The 21,458-nt window shown below is 33.1% G+C and overlaps 1 protein-coding gene across 3 annotated transcripts in view; it reads right to left on the bottom strand.

Annotated features, from left to right (window-relative positions):
* Positions 1-21,458, bottom strand: part of FANCL (FA complementation group L) — a 99,745-nt gene that overhangs the window by 48,665 nt on the left and 29,622 nt on the right. For 2 of the 3 annotated variants that reach the window (XM_021088208.2, XM_021088210.2), the window contains 2 exons: positions 8,842-8,938; positions 3,549-3,617 (listed from right to left, as the gene is read on the bottom strand). The exons of the other annotated variant lie outside the window; for it this stretch is intronic. In XM_021088208.2, the coding sequence (XP_020943867.1) occupies positions 3,549-3,617; positions 8,842-8,938 (166 nt within the window). The remainder of the gene's footprint in view (positions 1-3,548; positions 3,618-8,841; positions 8,939-21,458) is intronic. 3 annotated transcript variants of the gene reach the window in all.

Here is a 21,458-nt window from a genome sequence, read left to right as displayed (position 1 = left end):
TCTTAAACATAAGTTTGCCATTAGACTACAGTAGCAACATCTATTTGGCTTAAGAACCAGACTGTTTAAAAATTGTTCAAGAAAAAACACAGTAATTCTCACAAGCAGAACTGTTTCCAACAGGTCAATGAAGAAACATCATAAACATCAAAGAAGTCTGATGTTGCTTCATACTTTCAAAACATAAAGTAATACTGCCAACACTTATCACAACTAAAAGACTCAAGAGTTCATACTGTTGATTGTAGAACAAAATGCTTATGATGTACAGCTAGAGTCTAAAATAGGTAAAATATATTGAAATTTTTCTAAACTTATAATGGTATGTGCAAAAGAAAAACTGAAATCACTTCAGACCTCCACCAACAGACACATCCAAAATGTTATGAGTATATATAAAATAGGCGATCCTAAATACAGATTCCTCTGAGCCAGAATACATCTCATACTTATACTTCAATAACTCCAATAAATATGAAAAAAAGTGGAACTTTTAGAACTTTAGGAGAGTATCTTTTCAGAACAAGATATAAAAGATTTTCTCATTCAAGAAAAAAAGCAGAAACCACAGAGAGACTAATAAAAGTCCCCACAGTGAAAGTTAAACTTCTAATTGGCAAAATACACCATATACAAAGTTAAAAGACATGCCACAGGGAGACGATACATGTATCCTACATAATCAACAAATAATTAGTATCCAAAATATATAAGAAATGCTTATAACAAAAGAAAATTAAGTAGGCAAAGATTATAAACACAAGATCAATGATTATGATTCTTGGTAAGAATTAAGGTCAAATTAAAATGAGACTGAGACTTGCAAAGAATTTAGGAAAGTAGGTGTCAACATGAATTGCTAGGTAGGATTATAAACTTATACAACCAATTTGGAAAGGCAATGTGACAGTGTTTAGTAATCTCAAAAAGAGGTGCATTCCTGACAATCCAGCATTTCCACTTCCAGGCATAAACCACCCTAAAAGTCTCACATGTGTACAAAGAAACACAAAAGGAGGTTAAGAAATTATGGACAAATGTAGCAGTAGGGCAACAGATAAACTATTTGGTGGATTCATATAACGGAATGATAAAAACCATTTAAAATAAATGTACTACACATGCACAAATCATAGGTAAATCTCAGAAAAGATGGTGTATTAAAAATCCAAACTGCAAATGTTAGAGAATATGGCATAAATTTATGTAGAAAAAACATATCATGGATAGCATACACATCAATTCCAGGCAAGTGGTTTACCCTCTAGAAACGGCAAGAGGGGAAAAGGAAAGGAGGGGTGAAGTTTTAAGTCCTATAACATTTTATTCCTAAGAAAGACACAGAGATAAGTGAAGAAAATGTGACAAAATATTAACATGCCAAATTTTAGCTGTGGTTAAAAAGGTGTCTAAATTTTTATCTATACTACATACTAAGAATTTTAGTATGTTCTTTTAATTTTAAAAATAATTTATGACATTCCAGTTACTACTAATTAATTCTGCTTTCTCAGAATACAAAATAGAAAACTTGTTGTATGACCTAATTAAATCTAAATCTGAATTAAATTAATATTGTAAATACTCATCCATGCTTTTATGTGCGAGAAACTGAGGTGGTGTTAAGCCAGGATACAAAATTTAAAAGAAATTACCCTCTACTATTTTCTAGTCCTAGAGTCCCAAACAATTTATACAGACTTTTTGTGGGGATGCACAGTTTTTCACAGATTAAACTCTGGGGAAAACTTATATGGTTATCTGCACTAAAAACACTAAGAAACTCATCAAAAACATACCTTCAACCTTGGGGTTTTAATAAATACTAAATTATAATTTAATTTAGAAATACCATATCTGGAAGGAGAAATACAATCCAAGTATAAGGTTATCTCATGATCTCATGTAGACAAAGTTTATAATCTAAGTAAAAAAATGTATATTAAAAAAGAAAGGTATGGCGTTCCCAGTGTGAGCTAGTATCCATGAGGATGAGAGTTTGATCCATGGCCTTGCTCATGGGTTAAGGATCCAGCATTTCTGTGAGCTGTGGCATAGGCTGTAGACGTGGCTTGCTCGGATCCCATGATGCTGTAGCTGTAATGCAGCTGCAGCTCCAATTAGACCTCTAGCCTGGGAACTTCCATATGTCTCAGGTGTAGCCCTAAAAAAGAAAGGTATGCAATTTATATATAATTCCAATTCTTTTCCAAAAAAACAAAAAACAAACAAACAAACAAACAAAAAAACCACTATGTCTTTCTTTGGCCAAATCCATGGCAGACCAAGTTCCTGAGATAGGTATCGAACCCATGCCACATCAGCAACCTAAGCCACAGCAGTGACAATGCAGGATCCTTAACCCACTGCACAACCAGGGAACTCCAACAGTCTATTTCTTCTCATACACTTATATCAGAATAACAAAAGGCAATCAGTTTTTCCTCCCCTTTGTTTTGCTGTGTTTTCTAAAGAAGAAAATGAGGAAATTTTTTAATATATATGTAGGATTAAAGTAATTATTTAAACCTTCCTAGGACTATTTAAATCCTGCTAAGTTTGTTTGTTGTTGTTGTTTTCTAACTTCGTATATAAGACCATCACTTTAAATCTACATTAGAATTTCAAACATAAGCATAAATTCACTTGGATTACAGTAGCCTCTAATTAGAGAATATTTGTAAAATTAACTAGGAATTTCTCTTTGCATAAAAATAGAAATGTTTTCTTCCATTTTGGTATCTGCTGCTACCAACCTACCTGGTGAGAGGACTATGCCTGTCATCATTAGCTTGTTCTTTAACCATCATTCTCTCCCATCTTTAAAATCACACACATGTAAATTTGATGACAGAACTACTGACAATCATACCAGTTTTATCCACTGTTACAGTTTACAATGCACTTCTAAATAACCAACTTGTTAGATATCGCCAATGTATTGAAAATTAAACTGACAAGAGCAGGAGAAAAAAAAAATCCCCTGCGTTTTTTACTCAAAATACGATGTTCCAAAGCACATTCAAAAATAATACAGTCTGAGTTCAAGGATGAACTAAGGACAAGCACTTTAAAACAAACAAAAAAACTGAATAGAAATGACAGGGTTTATATTTTCATTCATAACTCATTTTCCTTTGAAAGTGATTTTCTATTATTATCCTGAAAATTTTTGACCCAATTTTTAACCTACTGCTCACTGCTTTATAAAGAGTTGCTTAGGATTTAAATTTAGAGAAAAATTTGTCAGTAGAGCTGCTTCATGTTTATTTAAAATGAAGCATAAAGATGTAAAGGCTGGATGGTGTGTTTTATGTGTGTGTGTGTGTGTGTGTGTGTGGCGGGATATGGAGAGAGGTAGAGAGAGAGAACAGACATTAACTTCTGGGAAATATGAAAACACTCTAGAAGTCCTGTTTGTAAATAAATGCTTAAAGAAAACTAAAAAGAAAAAAAAAAAAAACAAAAACACTTTGCAACCTAAAAAAGCCACTTATGAGTAAAAAAGATATGCTTTTTAGCTACTTAAAATAAATTTAAGAATTTACCTGTGGTGTCCAGGAAACAGAAAATGAAACAGGAAAATCCACAATACAATCTGGTGGTTCTGCAGGATACTATGAAAAAGCATAAAATTAGGTCATTTTCGCTTCTGTGTGACAATGAAGTATTTTAGAAAATCTGAATGTATTAGGAAAAGTAATATTACAAATGCAAATTATTATATATAAATATTTTGATTCTACTATTATAGAAATGTCAAGAGCTGATTAACAGTCAAAAGTTATTCTCAAGAGGAGATACAAAGTTTGGTTATTTGTGGGTGCCAAGCCAATTAGTTTTTAATTAAAAGTAATAAATTAAGTCAGTGCCAGGTTAGCTGCTAATGTGACTTTAGGGGTGAACTAACTACATTGCATCTCAGTTCATCTTTAAAACAAAAGCTTAAACTGGTTGATATTTAAGTTCCTTTTAGTTTTACTTTAGCCTCAGTCACTATTTAAAAGAGGCAATATGTATTAAAAGAATCAAGAAATACACAAAAATGAATATATTAACAATAAAATGTATTTTTCACAATGAAGCAATTAATTTTAGGAAGACTGAAAAAACAGTGAAATACCTTCTGGCTTATTAAGGAAAAACAAAATATTAGTTTTAAGAAAAGCTTTTTTGGGAGTTCCTGTTGTGGCATAGCAGAAACGAATCTGACTAGGAACCATTGAGGTTGAGGGTTCGATCCCTGGCCTTGCTCAGTGGGTTAAGAATCTGATGTTGCTGTGGTGTAGGCTGGCAGCTACAGTTCTGATTAGACCCCTAGCCTGGGAACTTCCATATGCCACAAGTGCGGTGCTAAAAAGCAAAAAAAAAAAAGAAAAAAAGAAAAAGAAAAGAAAACCTTTTTCATCGTTGATAAATAGAAAATTCTTCAACAATTTTATACAAAAAGTGATAGTCATAGGACTAATCAGGTTGCTAATGAAGATAAACGGTTCTTAAAACCAATTTTGTCACTAGCGATTTGTACTATATGATTTCTCTAAAATTCAATTCTCAATTCTTAAAAGTCAAATGTAATTTTAAAAAGTTCCCTTCTTTCCATTAAAAAGCTAAATTTACTAAAAGAAAATTAGTTTCAGATAACTTCTTTCCCTCACTTGACAATAAGTTTAAAACTTTCACTTTTTTCAACTGCTTATTAACTACTTCGCTGTATTAGCAAAAAGGGACAGAAAATTACCACTACAGTATTTAACAAACACTGGCAATCAATGCTTTTAAGAATTAACATTATTTTTAGCCAGCCAGTCATTAAAACTAATCAGTATACACTCTGACTATTGCTATCTACCTATGCAGAAATAACACAAAGGTAAATATACAGGAAATCATAAAAATACCACAATGCTCTAATTTGAAGAAAAAAACAAAGAAGATCAAGTTAAGATTAAAGAGGGAGCCCTATTTCCGACAATTCAAAGTTATCAGATGATGTACTTCAAATTTTAATTCCTGCAATCACTGGGAAAACAATTTTTACACCTTTTTACAAGTCATGTCATTATCTCAAAGTAAACACAGAGACCTTAGCTTTCTCTGGTTTCTATGTGACCTTGGACAAGTCATTTAACAGCTCTAGTTGTTTTATATGTAAAAATGATGGTACTCAGTTAAAAACATTATAAAATCTCTTTTCCCTCCCTCTAAAATGTTAATCTTCCACAAAATAATACTATACATTTAAAACCTCCACAGGTCAAAAATAGAATACTTAGTTCATTTTGAGTTGCTGCTATTTATGTCCTACTGATGCTGACAGTCAACAATATCAACTTTCTAACTTAAACAAATCATCAAGCCAGGTAAAAGTATGAACTTGATGAAATGTTTACTCCATACAGAATAGATAAACCAAGGAAAGTACCTGTGACTTTGCAAGTCCTTGAATATATAGGACACATTAGAAAAGAATATGAACCTACATTCAAATAGGACTCAAGGTAGTAAATGGTATCTAAGTACTAATATACAAAGAGATCCACCACGAGTTAAACAAAAGGCAAGTTATAATAAATCTGATCCCACATAACTGAGAAGATAATGTTCAAATATACATTTTTCTAATTACGCAAATAAAAATACGTATATAACAAATTAGACTGACCTACTGCAGGTGGCATTACTATCTATGAGTTAAATGTATATGGTATTTTATATATTCATAATCAAGATCAGTTCTGTTTATACAATATACTTCATAACTGTATTGCACATAAAAAGTACAAATTTATACATTTCTGGATGATTTAACATGAATTAAGAAACAGCGTCCTAGATATTTTTAGAATTATACTGAAGTATGAACTACAACATTGATAAATACAATATTGCAAAAATGACTAGCAAAATTCAGATAGTTTTCAATGCCAAGTTATAGGTATACATAATGCCAGAGACTAAATACCAAAAGTTTTACTTCAGAAGTCCGACAACAACAAAAGCTCCACATAATGAAATATTAATTGAAGAATAGGTACAGTAACTAGTAATTTTTAATTAAAATATACTCAAATCTCAATTGAACCAATTCAATCAAAAACTTTAAGACATTATCATACAATTTTAAGTATATTTTTGTCACAAACAGTATTTTTTAGACTCTACAGTATACTTTTCTAAGGAAAAATTACCCCTCAAACTGTTTGGGGATTGGACCATATAAGTAATAAGCTCCCCTGCAAGTGAATATATATCAATTGCAGCAGGTTACAAAAACAACCAGCAGAGACAGAGTGTACAGTCTCTGAAACACATCTGTGATTTGTTCTTTTCAAGTAGTTCTGATCTTGACCAAAGCTAAGGAAGCTGTGGGCTACTTCTTTTTTAAAGAAAAGGTAGTTTCATCTCATGGTTCAGGATAAACTATAAATATCACATAAAAACAAACCTTTAAAAGCAATGAAATTTAACTGCTTCTCTTAATATATTTCTTTTTGATTTATAATATTTACTTTTAATAGGCGAAGTCCAGACAAAACCGGTATTGTTTACCTTGTGGGTTTTTGGATACAGTGAGGTAGGGTGGCAGAAGGGCGAGAGGCAGGGTGGCAGAAAGGCGAGAGTATGTATTCACGAATAAAAATAAAACAAATGCATTTCTTCACTGCATATTAAAAAGTATCAATAAAGGAAATAGATGTTTGCATATCTACAAAAATAAGCCTGCTCTAAAGCTTTGTTAGAAAAAAAATATATAGCTTGACTTTAAAATTTAGATTAAGACTTTGCATTATCTACTCTTAAAGTTTTAGCTTTCACTGTTTTTAATGGACATCCCAAATATTCCTAAGAAAGAAATTACCACATCTAAAAAGACAACTTTGGTCTCTATGAAAGCTGAACATTAACAATTAAAGACTCTACTAAATCACACCAACATAAAATTCATTCGTTTCCAGCCTTTTTTAAAAAAAAACAATTTTTTTCTTCTTAAATTTCTTCCTAATGCAAATATAAAGCTTTCTCTTCTCTCTTGCCAGGGCATCACCATCAATGCTGCAAAAACTGACACTTAAAATATTCTCTAGAGAAATATTAGAATTGTCCCATTACCTATATTGAAAAGTTGTAAGAAAAAGCAGACAGAATGGACCATACTAGTGGCTATACATCCTCCCTCTCACTACTACAAATAATGTTATTAATCAGAATTAAAAATACCTGGTAGGTACAGTTACAGGCAACGTAGACTTAAATCAATAACTCTTAGCAGAAAAGATTATAAAAATGCTATTAAAAAAAGAATCAAGATAGGATGTATTTAAAATTTTTCATTTTGGTCTTCCTATAAGCAAAGCAACTTTTATCAATGTACAAAATATAAACAAAAGTTTAAAGAAAATGACAGAACCCTTGCCACTGGCAGTATGTGACCTTTGGAAGGATAATAAAGAGAGATTTCTCCTTCATCTTAAGAAAAAAAAAAAAAAAACACTTAAAAATTAAAAAGCAAATTTTTTTAATAAAATATTTCAAAATATCCATGTAACTTGTTTTACAAATACAATTTCTATCCCACTAATTTTTTCTCAATACTCATCACATATGAATCTTCAAATTATAAGTAACATTCTCTTGGTGAGACAAAAAGAGAATGAGTCATTTCTCAATTTGTCTGATATGAGGCACTATAAGGTATCAACTTTTCTGTGTCACCCAGTACAGCTTTATATATTAATTTTCTCTCATGAAAAGCTTAAATGCCAGACACATTTTTAAAAAGGACAAACACCATTGATCTTTTCATCACTACAATCTTCTGAAATAAAGTTGATTGATGACTCCCAGGGACAATAAAAAAGTTAGATGTCCTGGTTTTCTCAAATTCTAATGTTTCCCTAGTGATTAATAAGTAAATGATTAATATCCTGAACTTGCTTATTCTACTTATTTCTCAAAATTCACAATTTAAAAAATAAAGACAAAACAGCTATGTTTTTGTACCAATAAAATCAGTCAGTGGTTACAGAGGTGTTATTATAATCTTTGCAAATTTTTTAAATACAGAAGTTAAAAATTTTTCAGTCAAAACAACAATAAAAAGTATGCATATGTTGTGTGTTTGTGTTTAGGGTGTGTGGGGGAAGGTGATAAATAAGAATAAAGACAATTCATAGTAAATGTTGAAGACAAAAGACTTCTTCAGTAGAACTTTGAGATAGCAGAAACATTATTTTCCACATAAAGTGTTACAAAAATAACATTATGGTACTTCAAGGCTGCCAAACCTTATTCGTAATATTTCTTTACTATAAAGTCTATTATTTTGATCAAATTTGAACTGAACCAGTGATATGAAACTATATCTAGGCTTTTGGGGAAACCTAGTGAATAAATTCTGAGGTATTTCAAAATAAATTTAAGCATCATGTATTTTTTTTTTTAGAAGCCAATAGCATTTGTTTACATTGAAAACATTCAGGAGTTCCCGTCGTGGCGCAGTGGTTAACGAATCCGACTAGGAACCATGAGGTTGCGGGTTCGGTCCCTGCCCTTGCTCAGTGGGTTAACGATCCGGCGTTGCCGTGAGCTGTGGTGTAGGTTGCAGACGCGGCTCGGATCCTGCGTTGCTGTGCCTCTGGCGTAGGCCGGTGGCTACAGCTCCGATTCGACCCCTAGCCTGGGAACCTCCATATGCCGCGGGAGCGGCCCAAGAAATAGCAACAACAAGAACAACAACTAAAGACAAAAAGACAAAAAAAAAAAAAAAAAAAGAAAACATTCAGAGTTTATTTCACAAGGTATTTCCTGCCCACAGTTATAGTTTAAGGACGCGCATACCTTTGCCTTCAACTTGACAGTGATTAGATGCTCTCTACCAGAAGCATCTTCAGCTTTTAACTTGATGGTACTAAAGCAAGTATCCACATGCACAAGCCTGGTGAGTAAAAGAGAATAAAAAATGATCTCAATGGGGTGGGTTGGAACTAGGGGGAGGGGTAGGTTGGAGGATGGTAGGGTTTGAAAAGAAAATATTTGCTATATTCCTATTAATCCATTACAAAAATTAATCAGAGGAATTTCTGCATGCCATCCCATTATGCTGTTATAGATTTACTGCCGTTAATACACCAGCCCAGAGCTTAATGCAGTCATAGATCTCTGGATTATTTACAATGTGTGTCAAGGCTCATGCTGTGGTCAGTGAGCACTATGTTTTGGTTTTCCATCACCGGAACCTTTGGCACACATAGCATGTTCCTGTCAGACTCTACTTATGTACACATTAAACTTCCTGTCAAACTCTTTGATCCATTTCTGTAGTTTCATATAGTAAGAGACTTTTATGCTTCCTATATTTGTTTTTCTCTTCAATGAACTTCTCCTTTATTATCAATAATGCTACTGTACAAAAAGCTGGTTGATATTAGTTCATATATTCAAACTGATCCTCTCAGGAAAATGCTGTGTAAGCACAGGTACAGCCTGATGGCCTAACAATAAATTCTCTTTTTGTGCAATATATTGCTTTTGACACTTAACTTGGGCACGTATTCAAAATGACTAATATTTTAAACATAGCACAAGCATAGTTGTTTTGTCGTTAAGTTGCTCTAAATGCATGAATTTTATACACTGGAAACCAATACTTTTTAAAATATATCCTTCTATTAAAATATGGTCCCTTGAGTAGCATAAGCTACTGCCCAAAAGGTTCAAATTTAGCAGTATATTTACTAGTGAATTGGTATGTGGAGTTTTTTTTTTTTTTTTTTTTTTTTGACATTTTTACAATACCGTCTCTTGTAAAGATAAAAGTAGCCTAAGAGTATTACACAACTTATCACCCAGACTGATGAACTCTAAAACCTATTAGAGTTCAAAATTAACATTAGCCTCCTAACCTGGGAAACATTTTTTTTTTTTTTTTTTTAACATTGCTATTATGCCATTTAGTCACTGGCCAGATTTAAAGTGGGTCAATTTCAAGAAATGCTGAGCAATAAAGTTGTGGAACACTATCTGTAATGAAAAAGAGATCTGAATCTGAAGATTACATTACTTCAATAACAGAATAAAAAGTAAAACAGATCAATACAAAAAAATTATCATAATCTAAAAAAGTCAAGTCAGAAAAAAATTAAAGTAAAATTATTCTACATATATTTACATAAAAATATCAATGACTTTATGTAATCATTTTCTTTCAGCTATAACCACAAAAATGTCAAATACCCCTCCCACCAAAAATGCAGAACATGAGGACTTTATTATGTTTTATCCATAGGACTCTAAGGTTTACATGCATGGGCATCTGACTCTGAAAACATCCAACACTTCAGATTCAAGATATTGGGATGAGCATATGCATTTATAACCTCCCTCACAAAAATGAAGGAATTTTATAAAGATATAAATAAAACCTAAAGTTATAAAAAACACAAGAAGGAACGACATCAACCAAAGCAAATTTTCAACAATTTTATAAAAATGCAGTGGTTAGAGGAACTGGCTGACACAACAGATTAGCAGAGAGAAGAAAAAGTCTGCATGAGGGAGACAGTGGGGGGGAGTCTATAGAATTGAGGGTATGACTTACATGTGGGAAGAAATTAAGGCAATTTTTTAAAAATACAACTAAAAAATAAGGAAATTTTAAAATAAATTATAAGCAAAAAAGATATGTTAAAAATAGCAATTGCTCTACCATTAGCTTTTTCAGTGAAAAATACTTATGTAGTCATAAAAATTAAACTGCTTACTAATTACGATTTTTAGAATTCAGCAATTAGACAAAGCTAGAAGATTTAATTATACTTACAGAAACTAATATAAATATATTTGATCATTGCAATTTAAAAGAAAGCGACAACAAAAACTGGGAAGTTCAAAGGGGGAAGATACAAGAAAAGAAGATTAGAAACATTAAAATTTTTAATTGCTAATTTGAGAATAAGAGATATCATCTTTAACCAAGCAGACATCAAAGAAGTTTAAGAAATATTAAAGCTAATATAAGAATAAAAGAATAGTGACGAAGGGAGAGAAAAGGTAGTCTATGAGAAAAATCCATTTTTATTATAGTCTTTCACCAGTATATAATTCTGCTATATCAAGCAATGTTGAATACAGGCATTTTTTTTGGGGGGGGAATGGAAGTTACTTATAAAAATGAGTATTTAAGAATATTTGTCTCTTATCTGATGAGGGATAAGAAATGGTGTGGGTAAAGCCTGATGCTTTTCATTATAAACCCTGAATAGTTTAGAACCATGATGAATATATACACAGAAAGAAAGCAAGAAGGAATAGGGAGAAGGAACAACAATTAAATCACCAACTCGTACTTTTAATACTCCACATTGCTGCTTGGCATCGACATGTTTAAAATCATTACGGAACATCTATAAAGTAAGATGGAAATAAACTAAAGTTCTAGTCTTTTGTTTGTAATCACACAACAGATGATCTATCTTTCCACAAAGTTTAAGACGCAGAAGTAATACTTTCAAGAAAAAACAGGTTCATGCTCAAAAAGATAATAAGGTTAATTTTGTTAAACTTTTAGGATATAATTCAAATTTTTATAATGTTATTTCAGGTTCATCTCAGCATGGTCATTTAAAATTAAACATCTGGGAGTTCCCATCATGGCGCAGTGGTTAACAAATCCGACTACGAACCATGAGGTTGCAGGTTCGATCCCTGCCCTTGCTCAGTGGGTTAACGATCCGGCGTTGCCGTGAGCTGTGGTGTAGGTCGCAGACGCAGCTCGGATCCTGAGCTGCTGTGGCTCTGGCGTATAGGCTGGCAGCTACAGCTCTGATTAGAGCCCTAGCCTGGGAAACTCCATATGCCTGAGGGAGCGGCCTAAGAAATGGCAAAAATACAGAAAAAAAAAAAAAATTAAACCTCTTATCCATGTAGATTCTTGTCTACTCTGGGTAGAGGGAGAAACCTAACTGTGATTATTAACATGGGGAATAAATGTAACCTAGCTATATATTCTCACCTTCTTCCTTTTGTTAATAGGACCCCTGCTCCACAGCACTCCCAGCTAACCAGGTTTAGCTGAGTACACTCCATGGAAGATTTTGCCACCCAATCAAATAGGCTTTATTTTTTTTAATAAGGAATATGAAAGTTTTATATATCCATGTATGTGTCAATGTTCTAAGTATTATATGAGCATAAACAAGCTGCTGTCAGACTGGTTCTTATTTACTAATTCATATGTAAGTTTTAAAGAACTAAATGCAAAATTTGTTTAAATTAGATACTATTAAACATTACCAATTTACAAAGAAAACTTTTTTGGTATTAAATAATTTGCATTCAGTGATTTGGATTTATGTATAGGGTAAAAGCAATCTATTTATAAAAGTAATTAGAATGAAAATCATACTTTTAACATTCTTGTGTATTATACAATAAAAATTATTATAATTAAAACATAACGCCAATTAAATACTATAAAACTCATGTATGGTCAGGCTATTTTTGGCAAATAGTGTCTCAACAACCTTATATTTACTTTACACAAGGAATTATTTGAGTCACATAACCTAGGTTTCTTTTCAACTTTTAGTACCAAGCATTTCATTTGAACAATAAAGAAAATGTGGGCTCCAAGAGGTTACATTACTTGCCCAAAGTCACACAGCTGATAAGCCAGAATTAAACTGTTGTCTAGTTGCTGAAATTAATTTGGTATTAACAAGTATCTCCATTTCTCCCAATATATCATATAATTCTTTGAAATGAATTGAAAATTATAGAAAATATCACCATCAATGAGTTAAGTCCATTACCAAAATATTGGACTTAAAATTAAAAATCTAATTTAAAACGTATTGACAATCTTTCAGCAGCACAACAAACTTAGTAAAACTCAGCTCTTTCCCAAAATAAATTTGAAAGGCCAAATAATTTAATTCTACTCACTATCTGGGAAATAAAATGCTGTCTAAAAAGGACAAAAATCACATTTTAAGAGATGGTCCTTCTGTGAGAACCATTTCATCTCTGAATTATCTAGGGCCATATCATTACTAAAATAAACATAAGACAGCCTATAAATAATCTATGCATATTTTTCACTGGGACACTTCTAAGATTAAAAGGGGCCAGGATAAAAGGCCTAAGTAAGGACTATCCTAGGTAAAGTGGGATATAGATCAGCCATTCTATAAAGCAAACAGTGCTTTCAACTTCAGGACATTCTTCATGCCAGAGACAATCTTGTTAATCCCCAAGGATTCTGTTTAATTCTTATTGTTTTAATGAACCTTTCTGTAAATTAACAAAAGCAGAAGTTAAGAGAAACCCATTAAGACATTTTTTTGCATTACTCATCTTCTCGAGCCAAGAAGACTCAAAATCATCCACAACTTCATCTTACCCTTAGGATAACTTGCTATTTTTCAGTATGTTTTTATACAAGTTAAACCAAGTACAAAATTACAATAGTAACCAAACTTAAGATCAGCTAATTCTCAACATCATTTCTATTTGGAAAAAAAATTACATGAATATAGAGGGAAAGAAAAGACTAACTGCATTTTATGTATTTCCTTTTTTCTAAATTATTTTTTATAATGCCTGATCCTATTGACTTGATTAGATAATGTCAAGCACATAATTTAAAAACACATCAAGATCTTCCTTATTTTAGAGAAAGACCTTTCTTAGCAAACTGAATGCAGCAATACATTAAAAGGATAAAACACCATGATCAAATGGTATTTATCCCAAGAATACAAGGATTTTTCAATATCTGCTAATCAGTGCGATATACCACATTAACAAACTGAAGAATAAAACCATATGGTCATCTCAATAGATGCAGAACAAGCTTTTGACAAAATTAAACACCCCCATTTTTAACAAAAACTCTCCAGAAAGTAGGCATGGAGGAAACCTATCTTGACATAATAAAGGCCATATTATGACAAATCCCCAGATAAAATCATTCTCAATGGGGAGAAGCTAATGAATTTCCACTAAGACCAGGAACAAGACAAAGATGTCTACACTTATCACTTTTATTCAACATAGGGGTTTGGAAATTCTAGCCATGGCAATCAGAGAAGAAAAAGAAATAAAAGGAAACCAAACTGGAAAATTATTAAAACTGTCACTTTGGAGTTCCTGTCGTGGTGCAGTGGAAACGAAACCAACTAGGAACCATGAGGTTGCAGGTTCAATCCCTGGCCTCGCTCAGGGGGTTAAGGATCTGGCATTGCCATAAGCTGTGGTATAGGTCTCAGACGTGGCTCAGATCTGGCATTGTGTGGCTCTGGAGTAGGCTGGCAGCAATAGCTCCAACTAGACCCCTAGCCTGGGAACTTCCCTATGCTGCAGATGCAGCCCTGAAAAAAGACAAAAGACAGAAAAAAAAAAAAAAATTCACTGTCTGCAGATAACATGATACTATATACAGAAAATCCTAAAGATGCTACCAGAAAATTGAGAGCTCACTGGGTTCAGTAAAGTTGCCAGATACAAATTAATACAAAGAAATATCTTGCATTGCTAACTTGGACAAAATATTTTAAAGTATGTATAGAAACAAAAAAGACCCTGAATAGCTAAAGCAATCCTAAGAAAGAAAAACCTAACTAGAGGAAATCAGGCTCCCTGACTTCAGACTATACTGCAAAGACACAGTCATCAAAACAGCATGGTACTGGCACAGAAACAGAAATACAGATCAATAGAACAGGATAGAAGACCCAGAAATAAATCCATGCATCTATGGTCAACTATTCTATGATTGAAGAGGCGAGAACATACAACAGAAAATAGTCTCTTCAACAAGCAGTGCTGGGAAAACCAGACAGCTACATATAAAAGAATGAAATTAGAACAGTCTCTAATACCACACACAAAAATCAACTCAAAAGGGATTAAAGACCTAAACATAGGGCCAGATACTATAAAACTCCTAGAGGAAAACAGACAGAACACTCTGACATAAATCACAGCAATATGTTTTTTGATCCACCTCTTAGAGTAATGAAAATAAAAAAAATTAACAAATGGGGCCTAATTAAACAAGTTTTTGCACAGCAAAGTAAACAAAAAAAAATGCAAAGACAACCCACATAATGGGAGAAAATCTTTGAATATGAAGCAATTTACAAAGGATTCATCCTCGAAGCATACAGACATCTTATACATTTTGTGTCAAAGAAGCAAAGACCCAATTAAAAAATAGAAAATATAGACATTTCTCCAAAGACAGACAAAGGTCCAAAGAGCACATGAAAAAAATGCTCAACATCACTACTTATTAGAGAATGCAAATAAAAATTTATTATGAGGTCCCACCTTAAGCCAGTCAGAATGGCCATCACTAAAATGACTATAAACAATAAATGCTGGAGAGGGTGCAAAAAAAAAAAAAAAAAAGGAACCCTCCTTACAGTGTTGGTGAAAATGTAAATAGGTACAACCACTATGGAAAACATTATGGAGGTTCCTTAAAAAACAAAATATAGAACTACCATACAATTCAGCAATCCCACTCCCGGGCATTTATCTGGAGAAAATCTAATTTGAAAAGATACATGTATCCCAAATCATTCTAGCACTATACGATAGCCAAGCAGCCTAAAGGTCTAATGACAGAGGAATGTATCAAGAGGCTGTGGTACATACACACAATGGAGTTATCACTCAGCCATAAAAAAGAATGAAATAATGCCATTTGCAACAATATGGATGGACCTGGAGATTATCACACTAAGTATGAAAAATGTATGCTATCACTTATATGTAGAATTTAATTAAAATGATACAAAATAACTTATTTATAAAACAGAAACAAACTCAGATTTTGAAATCAAAATTATGGTTACCAAAGGAGAAACTGGGGGCATAAATTAGGAGGATGGGATTAACATATATACACCACTACATATAAAACAAAAAAATAACAAGGACCTACTGTAGAGCACAGGTAGGTCTACTCAGTATTATGTAAAATCCTAACACGGGCAGAAAAAAATGGTTATAAGTCCATGTATAACTGATTAATGTTGCTGTACACCTGAAACTAATACATCATATATCAACTGTACTGCAATAAAATTTATAAATAAAATTAAATGTGAGTTTCCACTGTGGCACAGTGGGTTAAGAATCAGACTGCAGTGGTTTGGGTCACTGCAGAGGCATGGGTTTGATTCCATCCCAGCACAGTGTGTTAAAGGATCCAGCGTTACCACACCTGTAGCAAAGGTCACAGTGCGGCTCAGATTCCACCCCTGGCCCAGGATCTTTCACATAGCCGCTGGTGTGGGTATAAAAAAATAAAGTAAAATAATTAATAAAGTGGAAATTAAATCCTTTAGAAGAAAAATCTTTTATTATCAGATTTTATACTAACAAATCTATAAGATTATTATTGAGAGTGTTAAGTAAAATATAGACATATTGACATGGTCCAGGAATCATGAAGATTCTGAAAATCCATTCAGTCAATTTGTCATGTAAATTATGAATGTTATTTTAAAAGATATTTAAATAAGAAACTTGCCAGCTACTCAGGCAGGGCCTCAAAAGGTAGCGATTCTAGTATAGCTACAGTGTAGTTCAGGTCTCCTTTTCATCTCTAAGGATCCTGAAGCCCAGTATTATCAGTGTGTAAGGGATACCAGACCTGATTTAATAATTAAGCCACAAAAAGAAAATTGAAAGGAGATTTTCTTACTTCACCAGACAATGTCAAATAAATACTGACAAAATCTTATTATTCAGCATCTCACAATCCAAGCAGACAACTTTTCTTTGACTAGCGTATTTATTTGTAAAGACTATGAAACAAATGATTAAATAATAGAGGGTATATTCTAATTCAAATGTATATCCTCATCACTATAATTAAACTATGATCTTTAAAACAAATCTAAGCAATAGATTTCAAACTATCATTTTGCATATGGCCAATTTTATACAAGGTGAGATAGACAGTTTCAGCCTCAAAGTGTGAATAGTCCAAGGAGTTGAGGTAACTTAGCTAAAGGTTCCATACCAGAGCTATCCCCACAACACAACTCGGGTTGGAGAGGGAGCATCAGCCAAATTCCTGAGCACTGTTATGCAGCCAGCCTTGTCAACAGACACGCATCTTAAACACAAAGTTGGGGATAAAACTATATATCTTCAAACTAATTCTGAGAATAAAATAAGTACTCCATAAAGTGGCTAGCAATCAGTGGAATATAACAGAATATAACTTATAAATGAAAGTTCCTATATATAATAGTCTTAGTCTAAGGTGAGACAAACATTTATATAGTGATGAAACATTTATATAGTAGAGGCATTCATGTCTTTACCTTTGGCTTTCATCTATTATCCAAGTTAGATATCTGTTCCTTTTTCTCCCTATCAGAACAATGTAAAAGCAAATGTATAAAGCAAAGCAAAGGTCAGTACTATCTCTAAAAACATTTATTCCATAAAATATTTTGTACACTTGCATTATTTCTCAACTTTGCTAACAGTTCTCAAAAAATAGGAGTACCTATCATAGTTAGAATTAAGTACTACTGGGATCATCTACTTAAATTCTGATCCTTCCACTAGATTAAGGTCAATGAGGAGTCTGAAATCTTGTTTGTGTATTTTCACTGCCTTACATTATAGGCATTCAATAAACAGGTGGAAAAAAAGAATGACCCAAAAATCTGGTATTTGTGTACTCAATATTTCAAATAATTTGCATTACTGGAATTCTCCCAGTCATGTCACTTGTGCTTAGAAAACTGCCTCAAACTCACTATATGAAAATAAAAATAAAAACATTTCTTCCCTTTCTAAACTCTTCTTACATTCCTAACTATCCTCTAAACACCAAAAATTATTTTTGACTTTTCTTCCAGATGCTTAAAGATTTATTTTTCCTATCACTTTAAATCCAAACAATGACCAGGTCCATGACACAGCTGACTCAAGGCAAATTTTCATAACTTCAGCAGAATTCATAAAAGTGAATCTCAATGTATTGTCTTTTCTGTTTCTCCCCTCCATTGTGCTGCTAAATTTTAAAGGTTTCATCCATCCGAAATCCTATTTAGGAATGCTGCCTTATCAAATAAAGCATGATCTCATAAATAAGCATTAACCAGTCCTCAACATCACTATGATAGTACATTAAAATTATATGTAACATCCATTTCTAACTAAAATGGACTACCTCACTACAGATGAAAACTTCCCCTGAGAACTTCAGTAGCCCGATGACAGGGAAGAGGGGAAAAAAAGTTTGAAGGCATCAAAAAATTGCCAAGGCGACCTGGCCTTAAAGGACCAAGGTCCTAAAGAAAGACAACAGAAGAGAGGTAAGCCAACACTTCAGCCATTTATGCTCAGGGTATTTACCAACTCTGGATACAGGGCAAGGGAGGGAGGATCCGGACAAAGAGTAGAGACAGAGAGCTACTAATAAGTGGCAAAAAATAAATAAATAAATAAATAAAATAAACACAAAAAACAAAGCTAGCAGCATTTCTGGCAATCTCTTGAGGTCAGAGAAATAAAAGTAACAGACGTGAGGGGCCAGAATCTGGTGAAAAGGTAGGGTCAGAGTCCTTGGTCTAAATACTCTGGCAATTTTCCATCAAAACTTTTGATATGTCCTTTAATTACAAAGGATAAAAAGATAAAAAGCCAAGCCAAAAGTCAATAAAACACAAAGGATAATATTTAGAAATCTTATAATAACTGAGAAGAAATTAATTAGAATTTAGAACCCACCAGTGAGAAAAAGTCCCAGTGAATATCCCCACACTCTCAGTGGGAACTGCTAGAGGGCTACCTCTAAAAACAAATAAGAGGTCTATGAGACACTGTCCAAACTGGAGCCCAGAGGCTAATGGAGAGGTAAACTAGCCTTGACAAATATTAGACTTTAGGACCTACCAAGGTGGAAATCCTAATGAACACACTTGGCTTTTGCTTAAAAGCTCTGGAGAATTATAGCCTGGGGGTGAGAGGGAAGCAAGAGCCCTACAAAAACTACAGCCCAGTAGTAGAACCACTTCAGTCTCTATGGCAATTTGCTTCCACTCTCATCTTTCTAGCAAAGAAAAAAGTAAATGCTCTGTAGAAGAAAGTAATCATTTGGAGCCTCTAAATATTTTTATACACAATTTCCAACACTCAACAGAAGATTATCAGGCATTAACACTGCAGCCTGAATGGTAGTGAAAAAAAATACTTGAACTAGAATACCTGTCAACTAGGCCAGTTTCCTCATTTCTCCTCTTTTGCCAGTTTTGGGGGCTTCTCTGGTTTATTTATTTTAAAGAAAGAGCAGTCATATTATTGAGCAGAGACAAGGAGATTAAAGGTTTTACATTTTTGTTGTTGTTTTGCATTATTCAATTTTGTATTGATTTAATTGTGAAAATAAAAACTTCCTTTACTGTTAAAAAAAAAAAAAAAGTATATAAGCCTTGGTTTATACCCAACTGAGTTGAAAACCTGTCCACATGGAAGACCTGAACATAGATGTTTAAAGCAGTTTTATTCATAACTGCCAAAATTTGAAGAAAGCAACCAAGATGTCCTTCAGCAGGTGAATGGATAAATTGTGGTTCACCTAAAGAACAGAATATTATTCAGTGCTAAAAATAAATGAGCTAAGGAGCAATAAAAAGACAAGAAATTTAAATACATATTACTAAGTGAAATAAGCCAATCTGAAAAGGCTTTCATGTGTGATTCCAACCATATGATAATTATGGAAAAGGCAAACTATGCAGACAGTAAAAAGATTAGCAGTGGCCAGAATCATGGGAGAGGGAGGGATGAATAGGTGAAGCTTTTTTTGGGCAGTGAAACTACTTTGTTTGATATAATGGAAAAATACATATTTTTATACATTTGTCAAAACACATAAAGAGTATATCACCAAAAGTAAATCCTCATGTAAACGATGTTTTGGGATGATAACAACGTGTCAATGTAGGTTCATCCATTCTAACATGTGCTGCTCTAAGGGAGGATGCTCATAGTGGGGGAGTCTACAAATGTAGTTGGGGACAGAATATATGTGGGAAATCTCTGTAGCCTCCTCTCAATTTTGCTGTGAACCTAAGACCACTCTAAAAAATTAAGTCTACTAACAGAAATTAATAAAAGTTCTAGGAATGCCAAGATCCAGGACTACATGACAGAAAGCCACAAGGAAAAAAATAAAAACATACCCAAGATGGTCTATATTATGGAAGTAGGTAGAAAAATATTTTAAAACAATGATTAAAAAAAAAAAAAAAAGATGGAGAATTTCAACTGAGCATTAAAATCTAGTAGAGTTTTTCTCTATCTAATAAAGAAGACATTAACGCAAGAAATATTACTAGATATAAAAAAACATTTAATAAGAGAAAATCCACTAGTAAGAAGTATGCACTCTAAAATTAAAAACACAATTTCCATATGATCCAGAAATCCCACTTCCGGGTATGTATCCAAAGGAAACAAAACCACAATTATCATAGAGATATGTCTGCACACTCATCTTCACTGAAGCATTATTTACAATAGCCAAAACATGGAGACAACCCAAGTGTCCACTGACAGATGAATAGATAAAGAAATGGATAATGAAAATAGATACACATATAACAGAATACTCTTCAGCCACATAAAAGGCTATCAAGCCATTTGCAACATGTATAGACCCTGAGGGCATTATGCTAAGTGAAGTAAAGCCAGACGGAAAAATACAAATACTGTATGATCTAACTTTGTGTCATCTTTAAAAATACTGAAAAACTGAATTCACAGTAATTCACAGTTACAGAGAACAGATTGGTGGTTGCCAGAGGTAGAGATGAGGGGCTGGGCAAAATGAGTGAAGGAAGTCAAAAGGTACAAATTTCCAGTTAGAAAATGATTAATGGTAATGTGATCTACCACCTGATGACTACAGTAAATAATACTGAACAGCTGACCCTTGAACAATGTGTGGGAACTGACACCCACCCCCCATACAGTCAAAAATCCACCCATAACTTTACAACTCCATAGCTGCAGTTCCACATCCATGATTAAATCAACTGCAGGTTGTATACTACTACAGTACACATTTATTGAAAGAAATTCTACATAAGTGAACTGCGTTGTTCAAGGGGCAACTGTATTGTGTATTTGAAAGCTTCAAAGAATATATCTTCAAAGTTCTAATCACAAGAAAAAGTATGTAATTATGTGTGGTTATAGATGGTAACTAGACTTCTTGTGGTGGTGATCATTTCATAATGCACACATATATCGAATTTTAAGGTTACACACCTGAAATTAACGTCATTTATATCTCTATAAACAATACTTAAGGAAATTCTTTAGTAGGGAGAAAAACTCTGGAGAAAAAGAACAGAAATGCAATAAGGAAGAAATAAACAATGGGAGAGAAAAGTGGTACATATATAAAATACTGACTT

The sequence above is a fragment of the Sus scrofa genome, chromosome 3 (assembly GCF_054392235.1).
Source record: "Sus scrofa isolate SSC_HxYL_T2T_F1_AM1 chromosome 3, Sscrofa_HxYL_maternal_Yorkshire_Landrace_v2.0, whole genome shotgun sequence".
In the NCBI taxonomy this organism is placed as follows: domain Eukaryota; kingdom Metazoa; phylum Chordata; class Mammalia; order Artiodactyla; family Suidae; genus Sus; species Sus scrofa.
The sequence above is the reverse complement of the archived record's forward strand: the minus strand, read 5'-3'. Positions and strand labels throughout refer to the sequence as shown.